We start from the raw sequence: 22,648 nt of genomic DNA, 5'->3' as shown, positions 1-22,648 counted from the left end.
GTTCCGGCGGAAGCGCGGCTCAGAACGGCGGGGGCGGCGGAGGGAGCGGTCGCGTTTCGCGGAGCTCCCGGGCCTCCCGGGCCCCGCCGCCTATGAACGGGGGGGAGCGGAGGGGCCGGCGGGAGATGGTGCAGCCCGGGGGGGGCGGAGGGGCCGGGCCCGGGCCCGCCGAGGCCGGAGGAGCCGGCGGGGAGGAGGGGGCGGGAGGGAGGGGCCCGGCGGAGCTCGGCGTTGCGGGGGGGGAGGCGCTGCAGAGGCTGCTGGAGGAGAACAGGGAGCTCAAGGGTGAGTGGGGGCGACTGGGGGGACTGGGAGGGACTGGGAGAGGATTAAGGAGGAACTGGGAGGGACTGGGGGGAACTGGGAGGGACTGGGACGGGATTGGGAGGGACTGGGACAGGATTAAGGAGGAACTGGGAGGAGCTGGGAGGGATTGGGACAGGATTGGGAGGGACTGGGGGGAACTGGGATGGGACTGGGGGGAACTGGGAGGGACTGGGACAGGATTGGGAGGGACTGGAGGGAACTGGGATGGGACTGGGGGGAACTGGGACAGGATTAAGGAGGAAGTGGGAGGGACTGGGGGGAACTGGGAGGAGCTGGGAGGGACTGGGACAGGATTGGGAGGGACTGGAGGGAACTGGGATGGGACTGGGGGGGACTGGGACTTGATTAAGAAGGAACTGGGAGGGACTGGGGCAGGATTAAGGGGGAACTGGGAGGGACTTGGACAGAATTGGGAGGGACTGGGGGGACTGGGATGGGATTGGGGGGACTGGGAGGGACTGGAGGGAACTGGGAGGAACTGGGATGGGACTGGGGGGAACTGGGAGGGTCTGGGAGGAACTGGGATGGGACTGGGGGGACTGGGAAGGACTGGGACAGGATTAAGGAGGAACTGGGAGGGACTGGGACAGGATTGGGAGGGACTGGGGGGAACTGGGATGGGATTGGGAACTGGGAGGGACTGGGATGGCATTGGGGGGAACTGGGAAGCCTGGTGGGGTCAACATCCCCAACACCCCCCATGCCCCCAGTGTCCCCATTGCCCTCATGTCCCCGTTGTCCCCAATGTCCCCATCACCCCCAGTGTCCCCATTGCCCCCATGTCCCTGATACCCCCAATACCCCCAGTGTCCCCAATACCCCCAGTGTCCCCAATACCCCCAGTGTCCCCATTGCCCCCCATACCCCTGATATCCCCAGCTCCCCCATTGCTCCCAACACCCTCAATGTCCCCGTTGTCCCCAATACCCCTCATGTCCCCACTGCCCCCATTGTCCCCATGTCCTCAACATCCCCAGTACCCCCATTGCCCCCAACACCCCCATCACCCCCGATGTCCCCATTGCCCCAACACCCCTGATGTCCCCAGTACCCCCAATGTCCCCATTGCCCCCAACACCCCTGATGTCCCCAGTACCCCCAATGTCCCCATTGCCTCCAACACCCCTGATGTCCCCATTGCCCCCAGTGTCCCAATTGCCTCCAACACCCCCACTGCCCCCAATGTCCCCAACGTCCCCATTGCCCCCATGTCCCCATCACCCCCCATGTCCCCATCACCCCCCATGTCCCCATCACCCCCCATGTCCCCATCACCCCCAGTGTCCCCATCACCCCCAATGTCCCCATCGCCCCCAACACTCCCATTGCCCCCAACACCTTCAACGTCCCCATTGCCCTCAACGTCCCCAATGTCCCCATTGTCCCCACGTCCTCAACATCCCCAATACCCCCATTGCCCCCAATGTCCCCATTGCCTCCAACACCCCTGATGTCCCCGTTGCCCCCAGTGTCCCAATTGCCTCCAACACCCCCACTGCCCCCAATGTCCCCAACGTCCCCATCACCCCCCATGTCCCCATCACCCCCCATGTCCCCATCACCCCCCATGTCCCCATCACCCCCCATGTCCCCATCACCCCCAGTGTCCCCATCGCCCCCATGTCCCTCATACCCCCAACACCCTCAATGTCCCCATTGCCCTCAGCGTCCCCAATGTCCCCATTGTCCCCATGTCCCCATTGTCCCCATGTCCCCATTGCCCCCAATGTCCCCATTGCCCCCAATGTCCCCATTGCCCCCAATGTCCCCATTGCCTCCAACACCCCTGATGTCCCCGTTGCCCCCAATGTCCCCATTGCCCCCAACACCCCTGATGTCCCCAACACCCCTGATGTCCCCAATACCCCCAATGTCCCCATTGCCTCCAACACCCCTGATGTCCCCATTGCCCCCAGTGTCCCAATTGCCTCCAACACCCCCACTGCCCCCAATGTCCCCAACGTCCCCCTATGCCCCCATGTCCCCATCACCCCCCATGTCCCCATCACCCCCCATGTCCCCATCACCCCCCATGTCCCCATCACCCCCAGTGTCCCCATCGCCCCCATGTCCCTCATACCCCCAACACCCTCAACGTCCCCATTGTCCTCAACGTCCCCAATGTCCCCATTGTCCCCATGTCCTCAACATCCCCAATACCCCCATTGCCCCCAATGTCCCCATTGCCCCCAACACCCCGATGTCCCCATTGCCCCCAGTGTCCCAATTGCCTCCAACACCCCCACTGCCCCCAATGTCCCCAACGTCCCCATTGCCCCCATGTCCCCATCACCCCCCATGTCCCCATCACCCCCCATGTCCCCATCACCCCCCATGTCCCCATCACCCCCATGTCCCCATCACCCCCATGTCCCCATCACCCCCAGTGTCCCCATCGCTCCCATGTCCCTCATACCCCCAACACCCTCAATGTCCCCATTGCCCTCAACGTCTCCAATGTCCCCATTGTCCCCATGTCCTCAACATCCCCAATACCCCCATTGCCCCCAACACCCCTGATGTCCCATTGCCCCCAATACCCACAATGTCCCCATTGCCCCCAATACCCCTGATGTCCCCAGTACCCCCAATGTCCCCATTGCCCCCAACACCCCTGATGTCCCCATTGCCCCCAACGTCCCCATTGCCCCCAACACCCCCAATCCCCCCGACGTCCCCAACGTCCCCATTGCCCCCGGCGTCCCCAACGTCCCCATTGCCCCCGACGTCCCCAACGTCCCCATTGCCCCCGGCGTCCCCAACGTCCCCATTGCCCCCGATGTCCCCAACGTCCCCATTGCCCCCGGCGTCCCCAACGTCCCCATTGCCCCCGACGTCCCCAACGTCCCCATTGCCCCCGGCGTCCCCGACGTCCCCGTTGTCCCCAGGGGCGCTGTGGCGCTGCAGCGCGTGCCTGCGCCTGCGGCTGGAGGAGCTGCGGCGCCTGCAGGGCCAGCGCCGGGCCGAGTGGCAGCTGCTGCGGGGACGGTGGGGACAGGCGCGCGCGCTGGTGGAGCGGCTGCGCGGGGAGCGCGACCAGGCCGCGCGGGGACACCGCGGGGACGACGGGGACGCGCAGGTAGGGACGCGGGTCACCGCGGGTCACCGCGGGTCACCATGGGTCACCACGGGTCACCACGGGTCACCGGTGTCCCCAAGTGGCACTGAGTGTCACCTCATGTCCATGTGTGTCCTTGGGTCTTCCTGAGTCCCACCCCATGTCACCGGTGTCCCCAAGTGGCACTGAGTGTCACCTCATGTCCATGTGTGTCCTTGGGTCTTCCTGAGTCCCACCCCATGTCACCGGTGTCCCCAAGTGGCAGCTGCTGCGGGGACACCAGAGGCTGCACGGGGACACCACGGGGACACCGGGGACGCGCAGGTAGGGACGCGGGTCACCATGGGTCACCATGGGTCACCGGTGTCCCCAAGTGGCACTGAGTGGCTCCTCGTGCCCATGAGTGTCACCTCGTGTCACCCTGTGGCTTCCTGAGTGCCACCCCATGTCACTGATGTCCCCAAGTGGCAGCTGCTGCGGGGACACTGCGGGGACACCGGGGACACCGGGGACGCGCAGGTAGGGACACGGGTCACCGCGGGTCACCACGGGTCACCATGGGTCACCATGGGTCACCACGGGTCACCGGTGTCCCCAAGTGGCACTGAGTGGCTCCTCGTGCCCATGAGTGTCACCTCGTGTCCCCCTGTGGGTTCCTGAGTGCCACCCCATGTCACCGGTGTCCCCAAGTGGCACTGAGTGTCACCTCATGTCCATGTGTGTCCCTGTGGCTTCCTGAGTGCCACCCCATGTCCCCGGTGTCCCCAAGTGGCACTGAGTGGCTCCTCGTGCCCATGAGTGCCACCTCGTGTCCACCTGTGGCTTCCTGAGTGCCACCCCATGTCACCGGTGTCCCCAAGTGGCACTGAGTGCCACCCCATGTCACCGGTGTCCCCAAGTGGCACTGAGTGCCACCTCATGTCCATGTGTGTCCCTGTGTCCCCCTGAGTGTCACCTCATGTCCATGTGTGTCCTTGGGTCTTCCTGAGTGCCACCCCATGTCACCGGTGTCCCCGAGTGGCAGCTGCTGCGGGGACACCACGGGGACACCAGGGACGTGCAGGTAGGGACGCGGGTCACCGCAGGTCACCACGGGTCACCATGGGTCACCCCATGTCACTGGTGTCCCCAAGTGGCACTGAGTGGCTCCTCGTGTCCATGAGTGTCACCTCGTGTCCCCCTGTGGCTTCCTGAGCGCCACACCATGTCACCGGTGTCCCCAGGTGGCACTGAGTGTCACCTCATGTCCATGTGTGTCCCTGTGGCTTCCTGAGTGCCACCCCATGTCACCGGTGTCCCCGAGTGGCATTGGGTGGCTCCTCATGTCCCCCGTGTCCCCAAGTGGCACTGAGTGGCTCCTCGTGCCCATGAGTGTCACCTCGTGTCACCCTGTGGCTTCCTGAGTGCCACCCCATGTCACCGGTGTCCCCAAGTGGCAGCTGCTGCGGGGACACCGCGGGGACGCCGGGGACGCGCAGGTAGGGACGCGGGTCACCGCGGGTCACCGGTGTCCCCGAGTGGCACTGAGTGTCACCTCATGTCCATGTGTGTCCCTGTGGCTTCCTGAGTGCCACCCCATGTCACCGGTGTCCCCAAGTGTCACCTCATGCCCATGCGTGTCCCTGTGGCTTCCTGAGTGCCACCCCATGTCCCCAGTGTCCCCAAGTGGCACTGAGTGCTACCCCATGTCACCGGTGTCCCCAAGTGGCACTGAGTGTCACCTCATGTCCATGTGTGTCCCTGTGTCTTCCTGAGTCCCACCCCATGTCACCGGTGTCCCCGAGTGGCAGCTGCTGCGGGGACACCACGGGGACACCGGGGACACCAGGGACATGCAGGTAGGGACACGGGTCACCGCGGGTCACCACGGGTCACCCCATGTCACTGGTGTCCCCAAGTGGCACTGAGTGGCTCCTCGTGCCCATGAGCGTCACCTCGTGTCCCCCTGTGGCTTCCTGAGTGCCACCCCATGTCACCGGTGTCCCCAAGTGGCACTGAGTGTCACCTCATGTCCATGTGTGTCCCTGTGGCTTCCTGAGTGCCACCCCATGTCACTGATGTCCCCGAGTGGCAGCTGCTGCGGGGACACCACGGGGACACCGGGGACACGCAGGTGGGGACGTGGGTCACCATGGGTCACCACGGGTCACCGGTGTCCCCGAGTGGCACTGAGCGTCACCTCATGTCCATGCGTGTCCCTGTGGCTTCCTGAGTGCCACCCCATGTCACTGATGTCCCCGAGTGGCAGCTGCTGCGGGGACACCACGGGGACACCGGGGACACCAGGGACGTGCAGGTAGGGACGCGGGTCACCGCGGGTCACCACGGGTCACCATCGGTCACCACGGGTCACCGGTGTCCCCAAGTGGCACTGAGTGTCACCTCATGTCCATGTGTGTCCCTGTGGCTTCCTGAGCGCCACCCCATGTCCCCAGTGTCCCCAAGTGGCACTGGGTGGCTCCTCGTGCCCATGAGCGTCACCTCGTGTCCCCCTGTGGCTTCCTGAGTGCCACCCCATGTCACTGATGTCCCCAAGTGGCAGCTGCTGCGGGGACACTGCGGGGACACCGGGGACACCGGGGACGCGCAGGTAGGGACACGGGTCACCGCGGGTCACCACGGGTCACCATGGGTCACCACGGGTCACCCCATGTCACTGGTGTCCCCAAGTGGCACTGAGTGGCTCCTCGTGCCCATGAGTGTCACCTCGTGTCCCCCTGTGGCTTCCTGAGTGCCACCCCATGTCACCGGTGTCCCCAAGTGGCACTGAGTGCTACCCCATGTCACCGGTGTCCCCAGGTGGCACTGAGTGTCACCTCATGTCCATGTGTGTCCCTGTGGCTTCCTGAGTGCCACCCCATGTCACCGGTGTCCCCGAGTGGCACTGAGTGGCTCCTCGTGCCCATGAGTGCCACCTCGTGTCCACCTGTGGCTTCCTGAGTGCCACCCCATGTCACCGGTGTCCCCAAGTGGCACTGAGTGCTACCCCATGTCACCGGTGTCCCCAAGTGGCACTGAGTGCTACCCCATGTCACCGGTGTCCCCAGGTGGCACTGAGTGTCACCTCATGTCCATGTGTGTCCCTGTGGCTTCCTGAGTGCCACCCCATGTCACCGGTGTCCCCGAGTGGCATTGGGTGGCTCCTCATGTCCCCCGTGTCCCCAAGTGGCACTGAGTGGCTCCTCGTGCCCATGAGCGTCACCTCGTGTCCCCCTGTGGCTTCCTGAGTGCCACCCCATGTCACCGGTGTCCCCAAGTGGCACTGAGTGGCTCCTCGTGCCCATGAGCGTCACCTCGTGTCCCCCTGTGGCTTCCTGAGTGCCACCCCATGTCACCGGTGTCCCCAAGTGGCACTGAGTGCCACCCCATGTCACCGGTGTCCCCAAGTGGCACTGAGTGTCACCTCATGTCCATGTGTGTCCCTGTGTCCCCGAGTGTCACCTCATGTCCCTCAGTGTCCTTGTGTCCCCAAGCATCACCTCATGCCCATGAGTGTCACCTCATGTCCCTGTGTCCCCCTGTGTCTTCCTGAGTGCCACCCCATGTCACCGGTGTCCCCGAGTGGCACCTCGTGTCCCTAAGTGTCACCTCATGTCGCTGCATGTCCCCGTGTCCCCCTGAGTGTCCCCTCATGTCCCTGTGTCCCCAAGTGTCCCCTCATGTCCCTGTGTGTCCCCCAGCCCCCCTGAGTGTCCCCTCATGTCCCTGTGTCCCCAAGTGTCCCCTCATGTCCCTGTGTGTCCCCCAGCCCCCCTGAGTGTCCCCTCATGTCCCTGTGTCCCCAAGTGTCACCTCATGTCCCTGTGTGTCCCCCAGCCCCCCTGAGTGTCCCCTCATGTCCCTGTGTCCCCAAGTGTCCCCTCATGTCCCTGTGTGTCCCTTTGTCCCCTACACGTCCCCATGTCCCCTCCCTGCCCCCAGAGCCCCGAGGTGACACCACAGGAGGAGGTGACACCGGAGGTGACACCGGAGGTGACACCGGAGGTGACGCAGGAGGTGACGCAGGAGGTGACCCCGGAGTCCCCCCCTAAGCAGGACGAGGATGTCCCCGTGTCACCCCCCGAGCCCAGGTGAGCCCCGACCCACCCTGGGGACACCCCCCGTGGCCCCAACGTCCCCAAGCCCGTGTCCTTGTCCCCAACCCCGTGTCCTTGTCCCCAACCCCGTGTCCTTGTCCCCAACAGCCCCATGGAGCAGCTGCGGCAGCGCTTGGCGGCGGCGGAGGCTGAGTGAGTGGCACTGGGGACACTTGGGGACACTTTGGGGGTGTTTGGGGGACACTTGGGGACACTTTGGGGGTGTTTGGGGGACACTTGGGGACACTTTGGGGGTGTTTGGGGGACACTTGGGGACACTTTGGGGGTGTTTGGGGGACACTTGGGGACACTTTGGGGACACTTGGGGACACTTGGGGACACTTTGGGGGTGTTTGGGGGTGTTTGGGGGACACCTGGGGACACTTTGGGGACACTTTGGGGGTGTTTGGGGGACACTTGGGGACACTTTGGGGGTGTTTGGGGGACACTTGGGGACACTTTGGGGACACTTTGGGGACACTTTGGGGACACTTTGGGGACACTTGGGGACACTTTGGGGGTGTTTGGGAGTGTTTGGGGGACACTTGGGGACACTTGGGGACACTTTGGGGGTGTTTGGGGGACACTTGGGGACACTTTGGGGGTTTTTGAGGGACACTTTGGGGACACTTTGGGGGTGTTTGGGAGTGTTTGGGGGACACTTGGGGACACTTTGGGGGTGTTTGGGGGACACTTGGGGACATTTGGGGGACCCTTGGAGGATATTTTGGGGACACTCTGGTGACACTTGGGGGATACTTTGGGGACCCTTTGGGGCCACTCTGGTGACATTTGGGGGACACTTGGGGGACATTTTGGGGACCCTTTGGGGCCACTCTGGTGACATTTGGGGCCACTTGGTGGATATTTTGGGGACCCTTTGGGGCAACTTTGGGGCCACTCTGGTGACATTTGGGGGCCACTTGGGGGATACTTTGGGGACCCTTTGGGGCCACTCCGGTGACATTTGGGGGCCACTTGGGGGATACTTTGGGGACCCTTTGGGGCCACTCCGGTGACATTTGGGGGCCACTTGGGGGATACTTTGGGGACCCTTTGGGGCCACTCTGGTGACATTTGGGGGACACTTGGGGGATATTTTGGGGACCCTTTGGGGCCACTTTGGGGCCACTCTGGTGACATTTGGGGGCCACTTGGGGGACATCTGGGGGCCACTTGGGGGATACTTTGGGGACCCTTTGGGGCCACTTTGGGAGCCACTTGGGGGCCACTTGGCGGATACTTTGGGGACCCTTTGGGGCCACTTTGGGGCCACTCCGGTGACATTTGGGGGCCACTTGGGGGACATTTGGGGGACCCTTTGGGGCCACTCTGGTGACATTTGGGGCCACTTGGTGGATACTTTGGGGACCTTTTGGGGCCACTTTGGGAGCCACTTGGGGGCCACTTGGCGGATATTTTGGGGACCCTTTGGGGCCACTCTGGTGACATTTGGGGGCCACTTGGGGGCCATTTGGGGGCCACTTGGTGGATACTTCGGGGACCCTTTGGGGCCACTTTGGGGCCACTCTGGTGACATTTGGGACCCCTTTGGGAGCCACTTGGGGGCCTATTTCGGGGACCCTGTGGGGCGTATTTGGGGGCCGCCTTGGGGGGCCCTTGGGGGCGCTGTGGGTGCCGCTCTGGTGCCATCTGGTGCCATCTGGTGCCATCTGGTGCCATCTGGTGCCATCTGGTGACATCTGGTGCCATCTGGTGCCATCTGGTGCCATCTGGTGACATCTGGTGACATCTGGTGCCACCTGCAGGCTGGTGAGGGCCCGCCAGGCCCAAGCGGCCGCCGAGCGCCGCGCGCGGGACGCGAACCAACGCGCCGAGCTGCAGCTGCAGGCCCTGCGGCGCCAGCTGGAGGTTTGGGGACACCTGGGGACACCTGGGGACACCTGGGGACCCCCCCAGGTCCCTGAGGTGTCCCCTCCGTGTCCCCAACAGCAGGAGAAGGCGCAGGTGCAGGCGCAGGTGACGTCGCTGCTGGGGGAGCTGAGGGAGAGCCAGAGCCGGCTGGAGAGGAGCAGGAGGGACAGGGACGAGCTGGAGCAGCGGTGGGGACAATGTTGGGTCACCAAGGGGGTGGCAGTGTCACCAGGGGCTTGGGGACAGTCCCTGGGGGCTTGGGGACGATCCCTGGGGGCTTGGGGACGATCCCTGGGAACCTGGGGACAAAGGGACAGGGCCGAGCTGGAGCGACAGTGGGGACAATAATGGAGCACCAGTGTCACCAGGAGCTTGGGGACAGTCCCTGGGGGCTTGGGGACGATCCCTGGGGGCTTGGGGACGATCCCTGGGAACCTGGGGACAAAGGGACAGGGCCGAGCTGGAGCAGCGGTGGGGACAATATTGGGTCACCAAGGGGGTGGCAGTGTCACCAGGGGCTTGTCCCTGTCCTCAGTGTCCCCGGTGTCCCTGTCCTCAGTGTCCCCAAGGTCCCTGAGGTCCCTCTTCCCATGTCCCTGATGCCCCCATCGCGTCCCTGTCCCCATGTCCCTGATGTCCCTGTCCCCATGTCCCTGATGTCCCCATCGTGTCCCTGTCCCCATGTCCCTGATGTCCCCAGGGTCCCTGTCCCAATGTCCCTGATGTCCCCATCGTGTCCCTGTCCCCATGTCCCTGATGTGCCCATGTCCCCAATGTCCTTTATGTCCCTGTCCCCATGTCCCTGATGTCCCCAGGGTCCCTGTCCCAATGTCCTTGATGTCCCTGTCCCCATGTCCCTGATGTCCCCATCGTGTCCCTGTCCCCATGTCCCTGATGTCCCCATGTCCCCAATGTCCTTTATGTCCCTGTCCCCATGTCCTTGATGTCCCCAGGGTCCCTGTCATCCCCCATGTCCCTGATGTCCCCATGTCCCTGGTGTCCCCATCTCCATGCCTTGGGGGGCCCTTGTCCCTCTCCCCATGGTGTCCCCATGGTGTCCCCATGGTCCCCATGGTCCCCATGTCCCTGATGTCCCCATGTCCCTGATGTCCCCATCCCCAGGCCTTGGGGGGCCCTTGTCCCTGTCCCCATTGGTGTCCCCATGGTGTCCCCATGGTGTCCCCATGGTGTCCCCATGTCCCTGATGTCCCTGGTGTCCCCACCTCCATGCCTTGGGGGGGCCCTTGTCCATTGTCCCCACGGTGTCCCCATGGTCCCCATGTCCCTGATGTCCCCATGTCCCTGGTGTCCCCATCCCCCTGGTGTCCCCATGTCCCCAATGTCCCCGCAGGGCCCGGGCGGCGGGCGAGCGCTGTCACGCGCTGGAGGAGGTGACAAAGGGACACGGGCTCCAGCTGGACCAGCTGCGCCTGCAGGTGCAGAACCTGGAGACGGCGCTCAGGGTGGAGCGGCACGCGGCCACCGAGGAGAAGTGGGTGACGCGGGGACATCGGGGACATCGGGGGGCATGGGGACATTGGGGGCAATGGGGACATTGGGGGACATGGGGACATTGGGGGCAATGGGGGTAATGGGGGCAATGGGGACATTGGGGGACATGGGGACATTGGGGGACATGGGGGCAATGGGGACATTGGGGGACATGGGGGCAATGGGGCAATGGGGACATTGGGGACAATGGGGACATGGGGGCAATGGGGGACATTGGGGCAATGGGGGACATGGGGACATTGGGGACATGGGGACATTGGGGGGCAATGGGGACATTGGGGACATGGGGGTAATGGGGGCAATGGGGACATTGGGGGCAATGGGGACATTGGGGGCAATGGGGACATTGGGGACATGGGGACATTGGGGGGCAATGGGGACATTGGGGACATGGGGGTAATGGGGGCAATGGGGACATTGGGGGACATGGGGGCACGCGGCCACCGAGGAGAAGTGGGTGACGTGGGGACATCGGGGACATCGGGGACATTGGGGGACATGGGGGGCAATGGGGACAATGGGGACATGGGGACATTGGGGGACATGGGGACATTGGGGGACATGGGGGGCAATGAGGACATTGGGGCAATGTGGACATTGGGGGACATGGGGGTAATGGGGGCAGTGGGGACATTGGGGGCAATGGGGACATTGGGGCAATGGGGGACACGCGGCCACCGAGGAGAAGTGGGTGACGTGGGGACATCGGGGACATCGGGGACATTGGGGGGCAATGGGGACATGGGGGGCAATGGGGACATTGGGGGCAGTGGGGGCAATGGGGACATGGGAGCAATGGGGACATTGGGGCAATGGGGGACACGTGGCCACCGAGGAGAAGTGGGTGACGTGGGGACATCGGGGACATCGGGGGACATTGGGGGACATTGGGGGCAATGGGGACAATGGGGGACATTGGGGACATGGGGGCAATGGGGACATTGGGGGCAATGGGGGACACGCGGCCACCGAGGAGAAGTGGGTGACGCGGGGACATCGGGGACATCGGGGACATTGGGGGACATGGGGGGCAATGGGGACAATGGGGACATGGGGGCAATGGGGACATTGGGGGACATGGGGACATTGGGGGACATGGGGGGCAATGAGGACATTGGGGCAATGGGGACATTGGGGGACATGGGGGTAATGGGGGCAATGGGGACATTGGGGGCAATGGGGACATTGGGGCAATGGGGGACATGCGGCCACCGAGGAGAAGTGGGTGACGTGGGGACATCGGGGACATCGGGGACATTGGGGGACATGGGGACATGAGGGGCAATGGGGACATTGGGGGCAGTGGGGGCAATGGGGACATTGGGGCAATGGGGACATTGGGGCAATGGGGGACATGGGGGCGTTGGGGGACATGGGGGCAATGGGGACAATGGGGACATTGGGGCAATGGGGACATTGGGGCAATGGGGGACACGCGGCCACCGAGGAGAAGTGGGTGACATGGGGACAATGGGGACAATGGGGGACATGGGGACATTGGGGGGCATGGGGGCAATGGGGACAATGGGGACATTGGGGGCAATGGGGGGCAGTGGGGACATTGGGGGCAATGGGGACATTGGGGGCAATGGGGGACACGCGGCCACCGAGGAGAAGTGGGTGACGTGGGGACATCGGGGACATTGGGGGGCATGGGGACATTGGGGGACATTGGGGGGCAGTGGGGACATTGGGGGACATGGGGACATTGGGGGACATGGGGACATTGGGGGCAATGGGGGACATGGGGGCAATGGGGGACATGGGGCCACTTTGGGGACATTCTGGGGCTGTTTTGGTGACATTTGGGGGCTGTTTTGGGGCCACTTGGGGTGTGTTTTGGGGGCTGTTTGGGGGCCGTTTGGGGGGTGTTTTGGGGCCTGTTTGGTGACATTTGGGGGCTGTTTTGGGGACACTTTGGGGACATTGGGGGCCACTTTAGGGGCTATTTTGGGGCCACTTTGGTGACATTTGGGGGCTGTTTTGGGGCCACTTGGGGTGTATTTTGGGGGCTGTTTGGGGGCCGTTTTAGGGGTGTTTTGGGGGCCGTTTTGGGGGTGTTTTGGGGGCTGTTTTGGTGACATTTGGGGTGTATTTTAGGGGCTGTTTGGGGTCCGTTTTGGTTGTGTTTTGGGGGCTGTTTGGGGTCCGTTTGGGGTGTTTTGGGGCCGTTTTGGGTGTTTTGGGGTGTATCGGGGGCTGTTTGGGGTCCGTTTGGGGTGTTTTGGTGACATTTGGGGTGTATTTGGGGCCGTTTGGGGTGTTTTGGTGACATTTGGGGTGTGTTTGGGGTCCGTTTGGGGTGTTTTGGTGACATTTGGGGTGTGTTTGGGGCCGTTTGGGGTGTTTTGGTGACATTTGGGGTGTGTTTGGGGCCGTTTGGGGTGTTTTGGTGACATTTGGGGTGTATTTGGGGCCGTTTGGGGTGTTTTGGTGACATTTGGGGTGTATTTGGGGCCGTTTGGGGTGTTTTGGTGACATTTGGGGTGTGTTTGGGGCCGTTTGGGGTGTTTTGGTGACATTTGGGGTGTGTTTTGGGGCCGTTTGGGGTGTTTTGGGGGCTGTTTGGGGTCCGTTTGGGGTGTTTTGGTGACATTTGGGGTGTGTTTGGGGCCGTTTGGGGTGTTTTGGTGACATTTGGGGTGTATTTGGGTCCGTTTGGGGTGTTTTGGTGACATTTGGGGTGTATTTGGGGCCGTTTGGGGTGTTTTGGTGACATTTGGGGTGTATTTGGGGCCGTTTGGGGTGTTTTGGGGGCCGTTTGGGGTGTTTCGGGGGCTGTTTGGGGTCCGTTTGGGGTGTTTTGGTGACATTTGGGGTGTGTTTGGGGTCCGTTTGGGGTGTTTTGGTGACATTTGGGGTGTGTTTGGGGCCGTTTGGGGTGTTTTGGTGACATTTGGGGTGTATTTGGGGCCGTTTGGGGTGTTTTGGGGGCCGTTTGGGGTGTTTCGGGGGCTGTTTGGGGTCCGTTTGGGGTGTTTTGGTGACATTTGGGGTGTATTTGGGGTCCGTTTGGGGTGTTTTGGTGACATTTGGGGTGTGTTTGGGGCCGTTTTGGGTGTTTTGGTGACATTTGGGGTGTGTTTGGGGCCGTTTGGGGTGTTCTGGTGACGTTTGGGGTGTTTTGGGGCCGTGTGGGGTGACGCCGTGCGCTGCAGGCGGAAGCTGGCGCAGCTGCAGGTCGCCTATCACCACCTGTTCCAGGAGTACGAGCAGCACGGCAGGGCCAGCGCCCACGGGGACGCCGCGCAGCAGGTGACGCCCCCTGTGACACCCCCGTGACACCTGTGACACCCCCCGTGACACCCCCGTGACCCCCCCGTGACACCTGTGACACCCCCTGTGTGACCCCCTGTGTGACCCCCTGTGTCACCCCCTGTGTCACCCCCTGTGTCACCCCCTGTGTCACCCCCTGTGTCACCCCCCATGACACCCCCCGTGTCACCCCCCGTGACACCCCCCGTGACACCCCCTGTGACACCTGTGACACCCCCCGTGACACCCCCCGTGTCACCCCCCGTGTCACCCCCCGTGACACCCCCTGTGACACCTGTGACACCCCCCGTGACACCCCCCGTGACACCCCCCGTGTCACCCCCCGTGTCACCCCCTGTGTCACCCCCTGTGTCACCCCCCGTGTCACCCCCCGTGACACCCCCTGTGACACCTGTGACCCCCCCGTGACACCCCCCGTGACACCCCCCGTGACACCCCCCGTGTCACCCCCCGTGACACCCCCGTGACACCCCCCGTGTCACCCCCCGTGACACCCCCCGTGACACCCCCTGTGTCACCCCCCGTGTCACCTGTGTCACCCCCTGTGTCACCCCCTGTGTCACCCCCCGTGTCACCCCCCGTGTCACCCCCAGCGACACCCCCAGCGACACCCCCTGCGACACCCCCTGTGACACCCCCTGTGACACCCCCTGTGACACCCCCTGTGACACCTGTGACATCCCCCGTGTCACCCCCCGTGTCACCCCCCGTGTCACCCCCCGTGACACCCCCCGTGACACCCCCCGTGTCACCCCCCGTGTCACCCCCCGTGACACCCCCCGTGACACCCCCTGCGACACCCCCCGTGACACCCCCTGTGACACCCGGCACCCCCCGTGTCACCTCTGTCACCCCCCTGTGACACCCGGCACCCCCCGGCACCCCCTGTGACACCCCCCATGTCACCCCATGGCACCTCTGTCACCCCCCTGTGACACCCCGGCACCCCCGTGTCACCCCCTGTGTCACCCCCTGTGTCACCCCCTGTGTCACCCCCTGTGTCACCCACTGTGTCACCCACTGTGTCACCTGTGCCACCCCCTTTGTCACCCCATGGCACCCATGTCACCCCCTGTGGCACCTCTGTCACCCCCCCGTGTCACCTGTGTCACCCCCCTGTGTCACCCCCTGTGTCACCCCCTGTGTCACCTGTGTCCCCCCATGCCACCCCCCATGCCACCCCCTGTGTCACCCCCCTGTGTCACCCCCCTGTGTCACCCCCTGTGTCCCCCTCTGTCACCCCATGGCACCCGTGTCACCTGCGTCACCCCCCGTGTCACCCCCTCTGTCACCCCCCATGTGAGACAATGGAGCTGAGGCCTCACCAGGCCTCTGTGTCCCATGGGGGGACAATTGGGGACATGGGGTGACAATTGGGGACACGGGGTGACACCGGGTGACCCCTGGGTGACCCCAAGATGACCCTGATGACCCCAAGGTGACCCCGGGGTGTCCCTATTGACCACAGAGCGACACAGGGGGCAATGGGGCTGAGGCCTCACCAGGCCTCTGTGTCCCATGGGGGGACACTTGGGGACATGGGGTGACAATTGGGGACACGGGGTGACCCTTAGTGACCCCAAGATGACCCTGATGACCCCAAGGTGACCCCGGGGTGTCCCTATTGACCACAGAGCGACACAGGGGGCAATGGGGCTGAGGCCTCACCAGGCCTCTGTGTCCCATGGGGTGACACTGGGTGGCACTTGGGGACACGGGGTGACCCCTGGGTGACCCCAAGATGACCCTGATGACCCCAAGATGACCCCAAGGTGACCCCGGTGTGTCCCTATTGACCACAGAGCGACACAGGGGGCAATGGGGCTGAGGCCTCACCAGGCCTCTGTGTCCCATGGGGGGACAATTGGGGACATGGGGTGACAATTGGGGACACGGGGTGACCCCTGGTGACCCCTGGTGACCCCTGGTGACCCCAGGAGCTGCGCTCGGCCCGGTCCCGCCTGGCGGCGGCCGAGGAGGCGCTGGCGGCCAAGCAGGAGCTGATCGACAAGCTCAAGATGGAGGCCGAGCGGCAGCGGGCGGCGCTCGAAACGGTGCCGGTGCTGCAGGCGCAGGTGACGGGGACGCGGGGACACGGCGGGGGCGCCTGGGGGACACCCTGGGGAACGTTTTGGGACAGTTTGGGGCGGTTTGGGGGGTTTTTGGGCCCTTTTTGGGGGGTTATTGGGGGCCAAATGGCAACGGGTGGCGCTCAAAACCGGCCCTGGGGTGAAGGCCCAGGGGACACTTTGGGGGGTTTTGGGGACACTTTGGGACATTTTGGGACACGGGGACACGGGGGGGGGTGTTTGGGACACTCTGGGGGGCGTTTGGGGGCAGTTTGGGGCGGTTTGGGGGGTTTTTGGGCCCTTTTTGGGGGGTTTTTGGGGGCCAAATGGCAACGGGTGGCGCTCAAAACCGGCCCCAAGTTGCAGGCCCAGGGGACGCTTTGGGGACACTTTGGGACCACTTTGGGGGGTTTTGGGGACACTTTGGGACATTTTGGGACATGGGGACACTGGGGGGATGTTGGGGACACTCTGGGGAACGTTTTGGGACAGTTTGGGGCGGTTTGGGGGCTTTTTGGGCCCTTTTTGGGGGGTTTTTGGGGGCCAAATGGCAACGGGTGGCGCTCAAAACCAGCCCTGGGGTGAAGACCCAGGGGACACTTTGGGGGGTTTTGGGGACACTTTGGGACATTTTGGGACACGGGGACACGGGGGGGGGTGTTTGGGACACTCTGGGGGGCGTTTGGGGGCGGTTTGGGGGGTTTTTGGGGGTTTTTTGGGTGCTTTTTGGGGGCCAAATGGCAACGGGTGGCGCTCAAAACCGGCCCTGGGGTGAAGGCCCAGGGGACATCTGGGGACACTTTGGGACACTTTGGGGGGTTTTGGGAACATTTTGGGACATTTTGGGACACGGGGACACTGGGGGGATGTTGGGGACACCCAGGGGGACGTTTTGGGGCGGTTTGGGGCATTTTGGGCGTTTTTTGGGGAAGATTTTGGGGGGTTTTTGGGGGCCAAATGGCAACGGGTGGCGCTCAAAACCGGCCCCAAGTTGCAGGCCCAGGGGACACTTTGGGACACTTTGGGGGGTTTTGGGGACACTTTGGGACATTTTGGGACACGGGGACACTGGGGGGATGTTGGGGACACTCTGGGGGGCGTTTGGGGGCGGTTTGGGGGTTTTTTGGGGAAGATTTTGGGGGGTTTTGGGGTGATATTCAGGGGTGTTTTTTGGCCTAGGCCGAGATCTACTGCATGGACTTTGGGGTTGGTTTGGGTGTTCTTGGGGTATCTTGGGGTGTTTTTGGGGTATTTGGGGGGTATTTTAGGGTATTTTGGGGCGTTTTGGGGGTATTTCTGGGTGGTTTTTGGTGATTTTGGGTGGTTTTGGGGCCTAGGCCGAGATCTACCGCGCGGACTTTGGGGTTGGTTTGGGTGTTCTTGGGGTATTTTTGGGTGAATTTGGGGTATTTTGGGGCTATTTTAGGATCTTTTTGTGTGGTTTTGGGTGATTTTGGGGTGTTTCTGGGTGATCTTGGGGTGTTCTTGGGTGTTTTTTGGGTGTTTTTGGGGTGATTTTGGAGTGTTTTTTGGCTTAGGCCGAGATCTACCGCGCGGATTTTGGGGTTGGTTTGGGTGTTTTTTGGGTGATTTTGGGGTATTTTTTGGGTATTTTGGGGTGGTTTTGGGTGTTTTTTCGGTGTTTTTGGGTGATTTTGGGGTATTTTGGGGTGGTTTTGGGTGTTTTTTGGGTATTTTTGGGTGATTTTGCGTCGTTTTGGGGCCTAGGCCGAGATCTACCGCGCGGACTTTGGGGTTGGTTTGGGTGTTCTTGGGGTATCTTGGGGTGTTTTTGGGTGATTTTGGGGCTATTTTAGGGTATTTTGGGGTGATTTTAGGGTATTTTGGGGTGTTTTTGGGTGATTTTTGGGTGTTTTTTGGGTGGTTTTGGGTGATTTTGGGGTGTTTTTTGGCCTAGGCCAAGATCTACCGCGTGGACTTTGGGGTTGGTTTGGGTGTTCTTGGGGTATCTTGGGGTGTTTTTGGATGATTTTGGGTGATTTTGGGGGTATTTTAGGGTATTTTGGGGGTGTTTTGGGGTGATTTTGGGGGTATTTTAGGGTATTTTGGGGTGGTTTTTGGGTGTTTTTTGGGTGTTTTTGGGTGATTTTGGGGTGTTTTTTGGCCTAGGCCGAGATCTACTGCATGGACTTTGGGGTTGGTTTGGGTGTTCTTGGGGTATCTTGGGGTGTTTTTGGGTGTTTTTGGGGGTATTTTAGGGTATTTTGGGGTGTTTTGGGGTGATTTTGGGGTATTTTGAGGTGTTTTTGGGTGATTTTGGGGTTATTTTGGGGTGATTTTGGGGTGTTTTTTGACCTGGGCCCAGATCTACTGCGCGGACTTTGGGGTTGGTTTGGGTGTTCCTGGGGTATCTTGGGGTGGTTTTGGGTGTTTTTGGGTGATTTTGGGGGTATTTTAGGGTATTTTGGGGTGTTTTGGGGGTATTTCTGGGTGTTTTTTGTTGATTTTGGGGTGTTTTTTGGCCTAGGCCGAGATCTACCGCGCGGACTTTGCGGCGGAGCGGGCGGCGCGGGAGCAGCTCCACGCGCAGCGGGACGTCCTGCAGGAGGCGCTGCGCTCGCTGCGGGCCCAGCTGGACGCCCAGGCCGCCGCCAGGTGCGCGCCCCCAAAATCCCCAAAAATCCGCCCAAAAACCGCCCCAAACGACCCCGGAAACGCCCCCAAACCGCCCCCGGAACCCCCAAAATCCTCCACAAAAAAGAAACCCCCCAAAATGGCCCAAAACGCCCCCAAAAACGCCCCCAAACTGACCCCGGAACGCCCGAAATGCTCCACAAGAAACAGCCCAAAAATGGCCCAAAAAACCCCCCAAATCACCCCAAAAATGACCCAAAAATGGCCCCAAACGCCCCCAAACTGACTCTAAAACCCCCAAAAAGTCCCCAAAAAATACCCCCCCAAAATGGCCCAAAACGCCCCCAAAAACGCCCCCAAACTGACCCCAAAAGCCCTGAAATGCTCCACAAAAAATGGCCCAAAAATGGCCCAAAAAAACCCCAAATCACCCCAAAAATGACCCAAAAATGGCCCCAAACGCCCCCAAACTGACCCTGAGACCCCCAAAATTGTCCCCAAAAAATAACCCCCCAAAATGGCCCAAAACGCCCCCAAAAACGCCCCCAAACTGACCCCGAAAGCCCTGAAATCGTCCACAAGAAACACCCCAAAAATGGCCCCAAAACCCCCCAAATCACCCCAAAAATGACCCCAAAGACCCCGGAAACGCCCCCAAACTGACTCTAAAACCCCCAAAATCATCCCCAAAAAATAACCCCCCAAAATGGCCCAAAACGCCCCCAAAAACGCCCCCAAACTGACCCCAAAAGCCCTGAAATGCTCCACAAGAAACAGCCCAAAAATGGCCCAAAAAACCCCCCAAAATGGCCCCCAAAATGACCCAAAACGGCCCCAAACGACCCCAGAACCCCCAAAATCCTCCCCAAAAAATAACCCCCCAAAATGGCCCAAAACGCCCCCAAAAACGCCCCCAAACCGCCCCCGGAACCCCCAAAATCCTCCACAAAAAATGGCCCAAAAATGGACTAAAAACACCCCCAAAACCCCCAAAAACCCCCCAAACCCCCCCCAACCCCACCCCCAATCCCCCCCACCCCCCCCGCCCCCCCAACCCCTTGGGGGTGTCAATGGGGCCCCCCAACCCCCCAAATCATCCCTATATCACCCCTAAAACAGCCCCAAACCCCCCAAAACCCTCCCCCAAATCCCCCCCAAAACCCCCAAACCCCCCCCAACCCCCCCCCCAAATCCTCCTCACCCCCCCCGGCCCCCCCCAAACCCCTTGGGGGTGTCAATGGGGCCCCCAAAACCCCCCAACCCCCCAAATCATCCCCATATCACCCCCTAACCCCCCAACATCCTCCCCCAAAACCCCCCCAAAAACCCCCAAAACCATCCCCAAAATCCCCCCAAAAACCCCCAAAACCCCCCCAAAACCCCCAAACCCCCCCCAACCCCCCCCCCAAATCCCCCCCACCCCCCCCCCGTCCCCCCCAACCCCTTGGGGGTGTCAATGGGGCCCCCAACCCCCCCAACCCCCCAAATCATCCCCATATCACCCCCTAACCCCCCAACATCCTCCCCCAAAACCCCCCCAAAAACCCCCAAAACCCCCCCAAAACCCCCCCAAAAACCCCCAAAACCATCCCCAAAATCCCCCCAAAAACCCCCAAAACCCCCCCAAAACCCCCAAACCCCCCCCAACCCCCCCCCCAACCCCCCCCCCCCAAATCCCCCCCAACCCCCCCGCCCCCCCAAACCCCTTGGGGGTGTCAATGGAGCCCCCAACCCCCCAAATCATCCCCATATCACCCCTAAAACAGCCCCAAACCCTCCCCCAAAACCCCCAAAACCCCCCCCAAAACCCCCCCAAAGCCCCCCAACCCCCTCCCCAAATCCTCCCCACCCCCCCCGACCCCCCCAAACCCCTTGGGGGTGTCAATGGGGCCCCCAAGCCCCCCCAAATCATCCCCATATCACCCCTAAAACAGCCCCAAACCCCCCAACATCCTCCCCCAAAAACCCCCAAAACCATCCCCAAAATCCCCCCAAAAAACCCCAAAATCCCCCCAAACCCCCCCCCAACTCCCCCCCCAAATCCCCCCCACCCCCCCCGCCCCCCCAAACCCCTTGGGGGTGTCAGTGGGGCCCCCAACCCCCCCAAACCCCCCAAATCATCCCCATATCACCCCCTAAACCCCCCAACATCCTCCCCCAAAACCCCCCAAACCCCCCCCAAAAACCCCCAAAACCATCCCCAAAATCCCCCCAAAAACCCCCAAATCCCCCCCAAACCCCCCCCAACCCCTCCCCCCCCAAATCCCCCCCACCCCCCCCGACCCCCCCAAACCCCTTGGGGGTGTCAATGGGGCCCCCAAACCCCCCCAAATCATCCCCATATCACCCCTAAAACAGCCCCAAACCCCCCAACATCCTCCCCCTAAACCCCCAAATCCCCCCCAAAAACCCCCAAAACCATCCCCAAAATCCCCCCAAAATCCCCCCAAACCCCCCCAACCCCCCCCCCCAAATCCCCCCCACCCCCCCCGCCCCCCCCAACCCCTTGGGGGTGTCAATGGCCCCCCCAAAACCCCCCAAACCCCCCCCCTCCCCATCTGGCAGGCAGCGCATGGAGGAACTGCAGCAGCGCCACTCCACCCCCGGTGAGCCCCAAAATCCCCCTTTTTCCCCCCATTTTGCAGGCGGGGGGCGCCGGGTGCCACCCTGGGTGTCCCCCCCGTGTCCCCCGTGTCCCCAGGTCCCGTTTTTGGGGGGTCCCGGCCCCCCCGGGCTGCGGAGGAACCCGATCTGTGCTGCCCCAAGTGCCAGTACCGGGCCCCCGACATGGACACCCTGCAGATCCACGTCACCGAGTGCATCGAGTGACCCAAAACCGCCCCTTTTCACCCCAAAAGGGGGGAGCGACCCCCCCCCGTGCCGGGGGGCGACCCCCGCCTGGGGGGCAATAAAGCGGTGCCTTTGGAATTGGTGCGAATGGGGGAATGGGGGGGAATGGGGGGGGATGACCGGAAATGGCCCGGATTGGACCCAAAATGGCCCAGATTTGACCCAAAATGGCCCGGATTTGACCCAAAATCAACCGGATTTGACGTAAAATGGCTCAGATTTGGGCCAAAATGGCTCAGATTTGACCCAAAATGGCCTGGATTTGACCCAAAATGGCTCAGATTTGACCCAAAATGGCTCAGATTTGGGCCAAAATGGCTGAGATTTGACCCAAAATCACCCGGATATGACCCAAAATGGCCCAGATTGGACCCAAAATGGCTCAGATTTGACCCAAAATCAACCGGATTTGACCTAAAATGGCTCAGATTTGACCCAAAATGGCCCAGATATGACCCAAAATGGCCCAGATTGGACCCAAAATGGCTCAGATTTGGGCCAAAATGGCTCAGATTTGACCCAAAATGGCCTGGATTTGACCCAAAATGGCTCAGATTTGACCCAAAATGGCTCAGATTTGGGCCAAAATGGCTGAGATTTGACCCAAAATCACCCGGATATGACCCAAAATGGCCCAGATTGGACCCAAAATGGCTCAGATTTGACCCAAAATGGCTCAGATTTGACCCAAAATCAACCGGATTTGACGTAAAATGGCTCAGATTTGGGCCAAAATGGCTCAGATTTGGGCCAAAATGGCTCAGATTTGACCCAAAATGGCTCAGATTTGGGCCAAAATGGCTGAGATTTGACCCAAAATCACCCGGATATGACCCAAAATGGCCCAGATTGGACCCAAAATGGCTCAGATTTGACCCAAAATGGCTCAGATTTGACCCAAAATCAACCGGATTTGACCTAAAATGGCTCAGATTTGACCCAAAATGGCTCAGATTTGACCCAAAATGGCTCAGATTTGACCCAAAATGGCTCAGATTTGACCCAAAATG

At 61.9% G+C, this 22,648-nt stretch overlaps 1 protein-coding gene across 1 annotated transcript; it reads left to right on the top strand.

Moving 5' to 3' along the window:
* Positions 1 to 23: 23 nt before the first annotated feature.
* IKBKG (inhibitor of nuclear factor kappa B kinase regulatory subunit gamma) lies at positions 24 to 21,716 on the top strand. The gene is made up of 12 exons (XM_071801269.1): positions 24 to 285; positions 3,216 to 3,406; positions 7,307 to 7,455; positions 7,570 to 7,614; positions 9,231 to 9,333; positions 9,415 to 9,524; positions 10,688 to 10,828; positions 14,007 to 14,103; positions 16,062 to 16,199; positions 18,682 to 18,809; positions 21,354 to 21,394; positions 21,490 to 21,716. The coding sequence occupies exons 1-12, from the start codon at positions 93 to 95 to the stop codon at positions 21,615 to 21,617; spliced, it is 1,464 nt and encodes a 487-aa protein (XP_071657370.1). The 5' UTR covers positions 24 to 92; the 3' UTR covers positions 21,618 to 21,716.
* Positions 21,717 to 22,648: the final 932 nt, after the last annotated feature.

The sequence above is a fragment of the Patagioenas fasciata genome, chromosome 36 (assembly GCF_037038585.1).
Source record: "Patagioenas fasciata isolate bPatFas1 chromosome 36, bPatFas1.hap1, whole genome shotgun sequence".
Taxonomy (NCBI): Eukaryota; Metazoa; Chordata; class Aves; order Columbiformes; family Columbidae; genus Patagioenas; species Patagioenas fasciata.
The sequence above is the reverse complement of the archived record's forward strand: the minus strand, read 5'-3'. Positions and strand labels throughout refer to the sequence as shown.

Bases quoted from the DNA above. Each gene is read 5' to 3' on its own strand.
- IKBKG (XM_071801269.1), top strand. From the start codon at position 93: ATGAACGGGGGGGAGCGGAGGGGCCGGCGGGAGATGGTGCAGCCCGGG. The intron at 9,334-9,414 runs GTTTGGGGACAC...TGTCCCCAACAG, and splicing joins CCCTGCGGCGCCAGCTGGAG to CAGGAGAAGGCGCAGGTGCA. The intron at 9,525-10,687 runs GTGGGGACAATG...ATGTCCCCGCAG, and splicing joins AGGGACGAGCTGGAGCAGCG to GGCCCGGGCGGCGGGCGAGC.